The sequence below is a fragment of the Candoia aspera genome, chromosome 4 (assembly GCF_035149785.1).
Source record: "Candoia aspera isolate rCanAsp1 chromosome 4, rCanAsp1.hap2, whole genome shotgun sequence".
Lineage (NCBI taxonomy): Eukaryota > Metazoa > Chordata > Lepidosauria > Squamata > Boidae > Candoia > Candoia aspera.
In genome coordinates, this window is record NC_086156.1 from 94575782 (window position 1) to 94589494 (window position 13713).

Here is a 13713-nt window from a genome sequence, read left to right on the forward strand (position 1 = left end):
AAATGACTCAGGCAGATGCTTCCCTGATTCACTGGGGTATAAGTAAGGGAGATGTACAGCACAGTCAAAATTGCAAGATTCTGTTATTATAGCCAGTCTCAATAAAAATATTTTTAGTCTTCTGTAGAGTTGATTTCCTGGTCTCATCTACCTAGTGGGGCTTACATCAATCTTGCAGATCTCCTAATCTCTTTCAAGAGAGGCTGAAGGTCTCACCTTTGTAGCTAGAGAAGGCCACTAATCCTCAGTATATTCCCAAGGTCCACTGAGAACCTTGCTGTAGCACTGTTGCAACATCAGCAACACGTAGATTCACAAATAACTACAGGCTTACCAAGTGAGGCTGACATCCAGAAGGCAGAGTATGTCTGGAACACCCTCAACTACTTCAGATTCAGAGGATCAACTTTCTGGAACTCACTGGACCACCTCCAGAACAGGAGGACTGGTGCAGTGATCTGGAAGAGGTTCTTCAAAACACTAAGGAGCTGTGCACCAAAAAGAAAGACATGGCAGCTGGGAAGATCTCCTCTCTCTTATCCTCCAATTATAGTTTGCTGGTGGGTGTGTCGGTGGGTGTGGGTGGGTGTGCATGTATTTATAGCAAATCTTAACAGCATAAGAAAGTAAAAAGAACAAAAAATAAAATATTTTAGAATCAACTTTCTTTTGCCCTAATTTATGAATATTTATTTTGAATAATCTGTGAAAAATATATACCCCAGTGGTCCTGTTTCATACCTGAACAAAATAAAAATCCTCTTTGGACAATGATTGATTGATTGATTTAATAAACCACCCAATCACAAAGTAAGTCTAGGTGGCTTAGATATTAGGACTAAAATATGAAACAACAAAAAACAAAATACAGACACAACATAACACCAATAAATAATAGTAACCCACAGCACATCGGGGAAGAACAGAACACAGAAACCAATAACAAGCAAGAGAAAACTGCATGCTAATATCAGGAAGTGGATCATAACCCACCCAGTTCCAGGGCCTTTTGGAAAAGCTGGGTCTTTAAAGATTTGCAAAAACACAGCAGGGCAAGGGCCATGAAGACTTCTGGGAAATGCTGCTCCATTGGGTAGGTGCAGTCACAGATAATAGGTAAGAGGTATAGAAGCCACACATGCTGGCTATATCTGGCCACTTATAACATTCCAAGTTCTATTTACATTTACATCAAAGGGATTAGTTCCCTTTCAACAACTGAGAATCCTGAGAAGCAGAGTTCTGGTCCTATCACAACTTCTACTATGAATCCAGTTAATGGAACTATAAGCCTATTGTAAACTTTCATAAGCAATATGAGTACTGGGAGTCTGGGGATTGGATTGGGTGCAGCCATATCCCTTCTTGTGTGTTAATATAACTTATTGCTCTAAGACAAGTGTAGTCCCTTAATAGAGTGTTATTCTACTTAGAAATGTCTAATATGATCCCATCCTGGTATACTGTACATGGGATAGCTGCATTGTGCACAATGAAACTTGTTTCCCTGAATGCTTTTTTTTCCTATTCTAGGATTCTATGAAAAATCATTGGGTTTAATGGAACTTCCTTTTTTAAAAAAATATATGGATTATGGTATGAGTTGTATTTTTCATATATTTCAACCGAAGACACACTTAAAAACAGCCCAAAATATGAGTTCAAAAACATTAAATCCAAAATATGTTGTTTTATTAGTCTTCATGGATGACCTCATTTAAGGGATTGATGAACTTTAAGAAAGAAAAGTCTCAGTGAATCTACTCTGTTGTTTCAGATCTACTGTGAAATATGACCATATCTAGGATTCCCTAAATATGTCATTCAGTTTCACAACTATGCCTATGTTGATTAGGTGTTTAACTGCCATTTAGCTAACTGATCCAAGCTTCTTTTAATCACTGGTGAAAAGAGGGTGAGATCATACTATAGTGAGCAAGCTAGGGGAACCTGGGCACCCTAGAGTCCATTGGAGTTGGGTGGCTAATAAATTCAACTAAATAAATAAAACAGTGAAAAGATGTTAATCATCCTACTTGTTATTTGACAGCTATTAACAGTGTGAGAATTCAGAGTGCTTTTATTCACCAGTTTCTGCCCATCAGTAATCAACAATTACTTCAGATGAGAAAAAAAATAGAAAGTAGATTAGAGTGACTGATTATGCCAAGACAATCTCAAGGGTCTACTTAAGGTTTTTCTGGAATATTACTTTTATATCTGTTGCAGATCCTTGTGTTTATTGATGAAGTTGTAACTCAATCCCTGATAATCCCTCACATCTTTGTTAATGGAATAAATTATCAGCCCGTCCTTGGCTCTAATGGCTTGTGAGTGGAATGTGCAGAAGCAATCTCTGTCTGCAAAGCTGCAGAGCTGCAAAGCTGACATGGGTTTGTTCTCCCTCAGCTGATGCATGTAGCAGGCTGATACATGTAGCAGTGCTTTATGGCAGGCATGCAAAGGGAGCCTGACAATATCTCTTTCAGTACATTCAAATGATGTACCAGGATTCAAGGTGTTTCTTGAGAAGGTAAAACCTTTCTGGAGAAAAGAAGATAGTTTAGCCAGGACTTTTGGGAAAAGGCTTTTAGCTGTTCATTGAAAAAATTTTTGAGTTGAGTTGCATCTTTTTCCCTAAGTGCTACATAATTGTACTCAGGCCTGAACTGAGTAACAGGAGACAGCTAATCCTAAGAATATAAGAAATAAGCTACCATTTTCCAGTCTGAGTGCCCTTCAGACTGATTGACTTCAAGTCCCCAGAACCGTTTGCTACTAATCTTAGGAGTCCATGCTGAGATAAATTATCCTGCAAGTTATGACTACAACTGTTCTAATGAGATTCTGTTGCTCCCATGCTGTCAGTCCTAAAATGGTTTGTTCACCCCACAGAAGGCAAGAAAACCACAAATGAGCACATGATGAGATTCACTGGCATAGATGGCATCATTTTATGTTGCTGAATGTCTACCATGCTTTTAAACAAAATCATGAATCAGTTCGGTCCTGCTATGAGAACTTCATTAATACAGGTCCATGATGTTTGCAGACAATGTATGCCCACAGCTGTCATAAAACATGGACTGATGTATTTTGCCCTGTGTAGAAGCACAGACATCCCAAACAGGGACTGTTACATCAATATCCTGGTTACTTCATGAAGGTGGCAGATTTGAAACATGACACTGAAAGACATTACCTGGCAGTGACAGATAAGCAGGTTGTGTAGTTGTCTGCATGTACAGTTCTTGGTCACAAACTAGAATAGGTGCTTTACAACAAATTTGTTCTTGCCACAAAGAACAACATTCATTGTATAGGCATCAAGTCAGAATGGTTGTGAAGATTGCCCCTCAGTTATATGACATGAGCAATTTCCAAAGTGTGAAACAGAGACATTGCTGGACTGCATCATTGCCAAACTTCTGTTCAAGGAATACTAGGAGTATTGAAATGTGTTTGAATAAAACTTGCTCAGAGAGAAGGAGAAGGACGAGGAGGAGGACAAGGAGGAGGATGAGGAGGAAAGTCTTACTTTCCAAGTTGAGCTCTTTGCCTTTATTTGAAAGCTTTTTCTTTCCATTTTCTTTACAGTAAATATTCCATTCTGATATCACAAATTAAACAGATACGCCTCTTTTTTCTGCTCAGACTGTAGCTCATATGGAAAAAACTGATAAAACTTTTCAGTTTATTAAAAAGAATTCTCTCTATATAACGGTTGTAAGCATTACTTTAGAAATGGTATGAAAATTAGAAATATGATCACTGACTGTGCCACGCATGATAGTTCTAAGTGATGGCATTCATTTTAGACATTATGAAATATTACAATATGCTTATGTAGACATAATCTTTGGCTTCATTACAGAAGTATTCACTTCAATAAGGTCTACTTATACTAAAATAAATAAATAATCCAAGAATCAGTCTCAATTTCCAGGTAAATTAATAATACACATGGCAATCTTTTTATTTTTTTAACAATAATATATTAATTTTTTTTAAAAAAAATAGAAATTTAAGACTAATACAAACTAAAATAAATATAGAAAATAAAGAAAGTGAAAAGAGATAGAGGAAAGAAAGTAAGAAAGAGGGAGGGAGGGAGAAAAAGGCAGATATATAAAAGATGACTCCTCCCTCCCTCCAGGCAAGTATAAACAATTTCAGTTATGTAACACCTTCTCTAATATTTTATTACAAAAGAAAAGAAAAAAAAGCTGTCCTCTTTCCATATCTCATCCTTTATCAATAATCAAATTATAAAAACTCACCTTTCAGTCCTAATCAGCAAAAGTCTATTAAGACAGAAATAAGATAATCTTAAACGTGATTCCTGTGTACATTGTTCCCAAACAGTTTTGATTTGTTTTATAGTCAAATAGTATTGCTCCATTTCAATGGGTCACTTCTCCTCTAATTGTAATCTTTGTTTCTCTCTAGTCCCCTCTAGCCAACCTTCAGAGTCTCTTCTTATCATATGTTTATTTTCCAATCAACAAAACATTCCCACGGGAGGATATTTTACAGTTAATTTCAAAATCCTCATATATATTTTATAGAATTTTAAACAACCCATAGAAGATATTCTTTCATATCCATCTGCCCCCTTAGCTTTCCAAAGACAACATTGTAATCCCCTTTTTCTGTTTTCCAAAGGTAAAAGTTTTTCTTTTTATTCTTAAAACTTACATAAAGATTATTTCATCACGGATAGAAGGAAAATCTCCCACTGTAATAAAGCTTGCTTTTCTGGAGGCTCTTAAAATTCAAAGGATCAACAATCAGCAATTTCCAAAAGTAATTAAGAAAGGAAGTAGACAAACCCAGTGTCTGTTTTAAGGACGCTGAATGACAGCATAGGCAGTATGGTTTTTCCTCAACTCCCAGAGCTCTAAAACCACTGTAAATAACACTTTTGCAATTTCTTCATGAGGCATGGAGTTTCTGTATGGAGTAGACTTGTGGGTAATCCTAGACTTCTCCTTTGTCCAGAGAGGGGTTCCAAGGAGCTGATCAGTTCCTGGTTCCTCTTTCTGCTGCAGTCATCAGCTCCACTCTTTGAGGAGCCATGTTCAGTCCGCCATATCTTCCCCAGAAACCCGACACATGGTAATCTTGTAGTAGTACATCCAGTTTAATGCATCTAGTGGTAAGGTCCTGAAAGAGTACTCCGCCATCTGCAGAATGAAGAATCATGCTTCTCTATTGTCTACCTTCTAGCCCTCAGGTAGTATATGAATGGGAGATGAATGGGAGATATATTTAGGTTCAAACCTATATTTTAAGGAATACTGTAGAACATCATATACTCATTCTGGAAAGAAGCTTAAAGTCATCTATTCAGTATGTGCAATTAAGCATATACCATGCAGGATGCAACTACAGATAGCCATTGGGACTATTGGGTTGGAAGACTATTCCAACCACCTTCTGCCTACATTTTTTTAGGGATGATCAGTTTTCTACCAGGTACAGATCATGGTGATTATTAATAAACCTGTGATTTCAATGTCATGATGTCTCATGCCATTATTTCTGGATTTGAAGAGGACAAAATATCAGAAGCAATGTTACATGGGAGAGATGGACCTGGGAGACCTACTCAGGAGAAACCTGCTGAAGGAAGTCAATGCTGATCAGGGAACCAATCTATAATTAGAGAGCAATATTGGCTCAGTAAGGTCAGTGAATCAACACCGATTCATAAAGGCCTTAAACAGTGATGCGTAGTTAACCAGACCTTTCTTTGGGATTTGACTCAGTTGTATTCAAAATCTTATGTATTCTGCTCCTTTCTCTGCTGTCTGTCCAGTGAATCCACTAATGCATGCATGAAACTAGGGTAGAATTCACAAGACTGAGATAAATTCACAAAACTGAGATACAGTATATTATACCCTCAAACCAGATAAGCACTGTAAGGCCTGACAAATTATAAACTCCAATTATCATTGCACCTGGGCCTGCATCATTTCAAAAACAGTATTTCTAAAAAATCCTTTTGGAATTATATCTCTCAGAATTTGCAACTAGTATGCCTTTTTGGCCTGCAGACAATTAATGTGTAGGAACGTAAAGGCTGCTGGCCTGCAGGAATTATAACAGTGATTTGCAAAACCAGCTGGAAATAGAAAGTCCAGAAAACTACAATATGATCCATTTCTCTTCTAGAACATGTCAGTCTGCCTGTTCTGGGAGAGATCCAGAGATTTTGCAGAAGTGGTTTATAGAGTTCCAGAAATAACAAATGGCTCCCTTACAAGAGAGCCAGGTTGGTCTAGTGGTTGAGGTGCTGGGCTAGAAACCAGGAGTCTGTGAATTCTAATCCCGCTTTAGGCATGAAAGCCAGCTGGGTGACCTTGGGCCAGTCACTCTCTCTCAGCCCAACTCACTTCACAGCATTGTTGTTGTGGGGAAAATAGGAGGAGGAAGGAGTATTAGGTATGTTTGCTGCCTTCAGTTATTTATTTAAAAAAAAATAATAAAGGCAGGATAAAAATAAAAACAATAAACAAACAAACATGTTTCATCTGAACATCATGCCCCTAATACCACAAACTGCTTCCAGTTTAGAGGATTAACTTCTGGAAAAACCTCTGGACCACCCAAAAACCACCAGATCATTGTAGCCTGAAGGAGAACCAGATCATTTAAGAGGTCTTCAAAATATTCCATGTCCAGAATACTAGGTTTTGCATACACTTAATTTACAGGATCATCAAACTGATTGTTTTGATAGAAGCCATTCTATACAGTATGAGCCATTTGTCCATGAACATTCTCTAAAACATGGAGGCATCCACAGGATCTGATGCTTTCTCCAAAATGATGAAAGCAGTGTCACACCATCATGATGCCAGCTCCACTGCTTTCATAGGTGAATGAGATATCATAATGCACATACAAAAATGGTGGAGCTGGCATCATGACAGCACAGCACTCCTTTCATTATTTGTCCCCTCCCCCCACTTCACACACTAGCACACACACAAACAGAGACAACACCTTTGATAAATTACAACAGGCTTCTCTCACTTTGGCTGTACCCAGAGAGCATTTGGGTACATCAAATTATTGTCATCTCTTGTTTTTGTATTTTGAGAAGTGATATTTTTAAAGTGCAAGAGGTTTAAGTTAAAAGTGAACATTTCCCTAATGTCAACTGCAACTTCAGCACCAGAGGACTTATTAAAATTTATTATCTTTACTGGATTGTCTCTAATTACTGCATCCTCTAGATGAGCATCAAGGGAAATTGAAAGCTGTAGGCAATATCTAAAGAACATCCATAAGGACACTCTCTAGTTGTAGGCGATGAATTAAAATCCAGGAACAAGTATAGATCTGAAGGATTTACTTTTGTGTCTTGTGAATTATGGAAAGGAAACTTATTGCATGTAACCTAAGCAATTGACCATTCATCCTTTTGATATCTCAGCTAAAGTATACCTGTTCAGCTTCTTCATAAAGCCAGGAATGCATCAAATTCATAATGTCAACAGGAAAACCTATGCCCTCAAGAGGTAAAATCTATCAGCTTGAACTATATGAACTACACGATGAGTAAAAAGAAAAATTATGCATAAATGCAAGTACAACATTGGAAATCAAGCTAAAATCAACAGACAGCGTATGGATACCAAGAACATTGTCAACCATTAAGAGGAGATATTCCATGTAATGGTAATAACAATTTGGACATTATTGATGAAAGCAGCAGAATGCTAATCTGAAAAGTAATCCTGGTTTCAAAATGAAGATATCACTCATGTTACTATGTCAAATCGTGTTCAAGACACATTCGTTTTCCAGCAGCACTATTTCAAAGACTTCTTCCATTATATGCAACATGAAGGATCCAGTCAAAATTTCACATGAATTCTCTCAGCTGGGGAACTTTGCCATTGGACAGATTGCTTCTCAAATCTTTTTCCTTCACTTCTCAACTAATTTCATGGAGCAGCCATCCCAGTTTAGTTTCAAAGAAGCCATGTAAGCATTTCACTCTCTCTTCCTGCCAACTCTCCCACCCCTGAGCATCACTTCATTAAGACTGAAGCAATTGGGACATGAGAAACAGTGAGGAGTTGAAAATATCCTTTGATTTTTATGGCATTATTGTTGCTCTTTCCTTTGCATTATGCCTTTATTTACTCATGGAGAATCACATTTGTCTTATTTTCAGTATTTTGTTAGACTTCCATTTATTTCTGATAGCTGGATTTACTGGTAATCTAGTATATATAATTTCACATGGCATTTTTGTTCACAGACTTCCTTTCAGTTTTGCTAAAGTTTTCTCTTACCTACACAACTCAGGACATTCTATGTTTGCTAGTTTTTATATTACAAAAAAAACTGTTTTTGTTTGCTAAACTGTTTCTTCTAAAACCTGTTTCTTCTCAAACCTGTTTCACTGCACCTTATGTAACTCTGCAGTGTGATGCCAAAGAACTACCAGTACATTCTGGCTCTCGTATTTGCAATAAATGAGATCAATGAGGATTCCATGATTCTTCCCAATGTCACTCTGGGTTTGCATATCTTTGACAACTACTGCAGTGGACAGATCACATATAAAGCCACCCTGCGCCTGCTTTCCACAAAGAGCAGATTTGTCCCCAACTACAAGTGTGACCCCGAGGACCGTTTGATAGCTGTCATCGGAGGGCTTGATTCTGAAACCTCTCGTTACATGGCTACAATATTAAATGTTTACAAGATTCCACAGGTGATTTTTTGGGGTGTACCTGCAAAACATTACATAACTAAAATATTATGGTATATTTATAAGCTGTTGAAGGACAGTTAGTATTCATGAGACACATAGAAATAAATCAAGGTTGTAAGTAAAAGTACAGTCTATAATGCATAAAAAGCATATCCACCATACAAAATACATTTCATATTAGTTTCCAGAAACAGCATATCAGATGGCAATCCTATGCCAGCAGTTGAAGAATGCAGCTGAGATAGTTTCTAAAGGTTTCCCTGTGCAAAACATTCCCTGCAGATAGTAATAAATTTGTCAGGAGAAAGTATTCTAACTGACTTTCTTCATTACATGATTAATTAGCAAAGACATGAATAGTATTTATTTTATTTAGGTCCTAGAATGAAATATAAAGGTAGAGAGTGGATTGGAACTCCCAAGCTTGATGCAATTAAAGTTCTGTTCAAATGCGGATTGTAAGATATTTTGGCTACAAATGCACGTTAAGAATTAATTTATTGCACATATCAGTCATACCAAAATTATTCCATTTTTTATTGAAATGTATGCTTTTAGATCACTTATGGATCACTTGTTTTAGGACTGAGTGATGAAACTCTTCTTTCTTCCATATATCGGATGGTTCCAAATGAATTCAATCAGTACATTGGGATTGTTCAGTTGCTGATATATTTTAGATGGACATGGGTTGGCCTCTTTGCGGTGGATGATGACAATGGAGAAAGATTTTTCCAAGCCATGGTGCCTATGCTTTTTGCAAATCATATCTGCTTTGCATTTATCAAAGCAACACCCAAATGGTCTGATGTGGCTGAACTGTTAGACTTATTTCTAGATGATCTGGAGAAATTTCCCGGTCTCATGAAAAGCAAAGCCAATGTATTTATTGCCCATGGTACACTGATATCCATGCTTAATTTAATCTGGTATCTTCAGATGGCCGCCTTGGATTCACAAACTGGTAAGGTGTGGATTATGACAGAACAGTGGGATTTCACATTAACTGACTATCAGAAGAACATGGATATTCATCCTTTCCAAGGTGCTATATCTTTTTCAGTACATTCAAATGACATACCAGGATTTAAGGCATTTCTTGAGAAGGTAAAGCCTTTCTGGAGAAAAGAAGATGGTTTTATCCAGGACTTTTGGGAAAAGGCTTTTAGCTGTTCATTGAAAAATTACAAGATGGCTGAAGATGAGGAGCCCAAGAAAGAGTGCACAGGAGAGGAGAAACTGGGGAACCTCCCAAGGACTTTCTTTGAAATGAAAATGACTGGCCACAGCTATAATATCTATAATGCTGCCCATGCCATTGCACATACTCTACATACTATTTATGAAGCTAGAGCAAAATACAGAAGAAGGGTGCCTGGAGGAATCCTGAGGTTTTGGAATCTCCAGCCACAACAGGTAATTGGCATCCAAAAAGCATGGCTTAGTTTTCATAGGCAGATTATCAGAAGCTAGAACTTTGGGGGAGGGAAGGGGGGTATAATTTCCATTCTTGGTGTCTTCCATTTGTGTTGAAATGCAGTTCCAAAAAAGTGTATGAACCTGGCTTTGGAGAAAAGAAATGCTCAACTTCATGTATAGAAACATGGGGACTGAACTGGTTGTGACGAAATGCCATAGAAATTGTATTGCTGTAATTGGAAAAAATGTATATTTCCAAATGGGTATCTGCTGTATGAGAATTGGATAATTTTTTTCACAGAAATGCAAAGATCTCATCCAGTTTAGGACACTGGAATGGTTGCAAGTAAACTGTTTTAATCTTTTTCCCTCCAGCTACGATCCTACAGTAGTTCAAATCAAGGGACTTTAATTTGCACTGCAAAGTAATTATATCATTTAATTAATGTGTCAGAATGATAGAATACATACCTACATACATATACATAAATATCATACACACTGTATATACACATACACATACACATATACATACAGTACATTGATTTATTGATTATGTGTCATCAAGTTGTTTTCAACTCCTGACTGAGTCCATCCACCTTGCTGCTGGTCTTCCCTCTTCTTCTCTTTTCTTCCACCTTTCCCAGACCCTTTTCTAGAGAGCTAGGTCTACACAAAATATGTCCAAACTAGGATAATTTGAGCCTGGTCATTTGTACCTTGAGTGAGAACTTGGGGTTGATTTGTTTGATGATCCATTTGTTTGTTTTCTTGGCTGCCATGGTATTTTCAGGAGTCTTCTCTAACACCAAAGTTCAAAAGCATCAATGCTTTTCCTATCCTGCTTCTTCAAAGTCCAACTTTCACTTCCATAGAGTCTCACCTGGTTTGCATGATTCTGATCTTTGTAGGTATAAAGACATCACAGCATTTGAATCTTTTCCAAAGCCTAAATATTAATATTAGTATATTGCATTCCATGTTTCCCATCTAAATTAGGTGCCCATGCCACCAACTTCAATATCTGTGGACAGACCTAAATAGGCATTTAGCATGCAACATCAGTGAAAAAAATGGAAATGCGGTTCTGGGCATAATCAATACAATTTCTAGTCCCTTGATCTTGATGATGCCCTGGGCATCATTTCAAATATTGGGTAAAGTTTTGGTCATCCCAATATTATTAAAGAACTCAAAAGTGTCCAGAATCTCCCTCTCCCCCAGGAAGACATGTTAATAAACTGTCTGCTGTTATAATAATGGAGGTGTCTTTGGGATACTCTTGTATGACTTTGGGTACCCATTTGAAGTAAATTATTGAAGAGATGGAAGAAAAGGTTATGAAAGGTTTCTCCCTCTCTCCCTCTCTCTCTCTCTCTTCATTTCATATAACAAGAGCATATGATTGGCAGTAGATTCAGGATGGTTATAATATATGGATAAATAGAATATAGGATTTAGCATCACCAGATCTAGTATTGGCCACAGTACAGATTACTTTAAAAGGGCATTTAGAAAATAAAAGATGGAGGACATATTATGAATAACTGTTATTTAAAAGGGGCTTTAAGTATCAATTGCAAAGTAGGAGAAAAAAGAATTTGGAATCATCCTGGAAGAATTTCAGTGGTTGTGGATTTTTAGAAACAGAATCCTGGGATGGCAGCATAATCTAATATCATTCTTTTTATTTGGGATGATCAGGTCTGAACAACGTAATCATGTAACATAAGCTTTCTTAGTCTGCTGCCACAAGGTCTGTTACTGCCAACTGTATTATCACACAAATAGTTTATTCTTTCCAATCCAACAGCATGTTGGAAAGGAATTAGGTAAAGGCGGCAAGGACTCTCCATCAGCCGGGTAGGAAGCTCACTGAAGAAGCTTGCAAGAGAAACATTGAGTTCAAAACTGAACTGGATCAGGGTGGGGGCTGGAGAGAAAAAAAATCAGAAAAAAAATCTTCCAATGCTTTCCAAGAGAGAGGCAATTGGGTAGTGGCTTAGAACGTTGCGGACTGTTTCATTCTAAGGCCCCCTCCCTCGTTCCTCTTGATCACATGAACCATAGCTAAGCATATGCAGTTCATGTGGTTCCCAGTACACACATGCAAACACAAACCCACACAGATGCAACAGAAGGAGAGAGCAGAAGCATGTATATGTATACATAGAGGTGTAACATTTTACTTTGTTACAGAGCAGAGAATGCAGATGTTTCCCAAGGTCATTGCTCTGCATGTTTTCCCTACTTGTTTAGCCTGTTACAGGTAACACTGTAAGTTGCTCCCCAAATCGTGCAGGTTTTTCAAACATCTTCTTTTCAATATGTTTTCATTGCCACAAAGGTTGCACAAGGAACTTTCCCTACTTTTCTTAGCATACAGCACTTACTGCAAACCTTTCCTCTCTGTTATATCATCTGAGCAACTGACTCTTGAGTGGCTGGAGGTCAACAGTTCAGTTCCTCATTTAAAATGACACTGGAACAAATTCTGTTATATAAAACAAATGAATACCTTTATTATCATCACTGACCAGAACAATATACAACTTTATAAAAAACATAACTTGATTTCCCCATCTTAAAGTTTTCCCTCCATAATTAACCTGAAGATGCCTACTTAACCCTACAGGCCTCCAGTTGCTTCTAACCAGACTTAGAAAGTATTAATCCCTCAGCAATAAATGTTTCTTAGCCTATTTTTCAGGATTTCAACAATCAATGTTCTTCTTGTTTTGATTTAGCTCCATCCCTTTCTAAGAGGTATCTCATTCAACAACAGTGCTGGAGAAATGGTGCATTTTGATGAAAATGGTGAACTAGTAACTGGATTTGATGTTACAAACTGGGTAACTTTCCCCAATCAATCATACGTTAGAGTCAAATTTGGAAGTCTGGATCCTCTGGCTCCTCAAGGCAAAGAATTGTCCATTCATGATGAAAGCATTGTGTGGCACAGAAGGTTTAACCAGGTAAGAAAAAGGAAAAAAGAAAAATCTTAGGTTCTTGGTTTAAGAAAAGGTAGTGTCATCTCAAATTCTTGATTCAAAAAAGGAATGATTCAGAGAGTGTCCTCTCAAATTACAGTAAGAATCGTAATCATTGTGTGTAGTCATGGAGCTAGAGGTCTAGTCGGGAAAATGGGAAAGCCTTGATTATCTTGTTAGATGGCTTAGAACAAGGAAAAGCACAGAAAATATGCAGTTTCTCGGTTCTCTTCAGCTTTGGATGAAATGGACTTTGATTACCCTTGCGGATGATTAATGGCAGCAAAAAGATGTTGGGAAAGGGATACTGAAGGCTAATAGCTCTTCTGGAGTTTTAGATTTTGAGACAATGGACCATATTTTCTTCTTGGAAGCATCACTGTGATTGCCTTGGGAGATCTAAGAAAATAATGCTAGATATCCTTTGATGCATTCCATGGCTTTACTATATAGGAAACTGCAAGGCTTACTCCTATGCCCTTGTGAGGTTTCAGCTGGCTTCTGACTCAGAAAATGAACCTGATTCTGAGTCAGAAGGGGAAACCGATACATACCAGGCAGAAC

General features: G+C 37.5%; 1 protein-coding gene across 1 annotated transcript in view; it reads left to right on the top strand.

Annotated features, from left to right (window-relative positions):
* The window catches only part of LOC134496700 (vomeronasal type-2 receptor 26-like), a 29465-nt gene that overhangs the window by 12824 nt on the left and 2928 nt on the right, over positions 1-13713 (top strand). The window contains exons 4-7 of the mRNA XM_063302409.1: positions 2230-2330; positions 8449-8740; positions 9299-10156; positions 12907-13134. Coding sequence (XP_063158479.1) covers positions 2230-2330; positions 8449-8740; positions 9299-10156; positions 12907-13134 — 1479 coding nt within the window. The remainder of the gene's footprint in view (positions 1-2229; positions 2331-8448; positions 8741-9298; positions 10157-12906; positions 13135-13713) is intronic.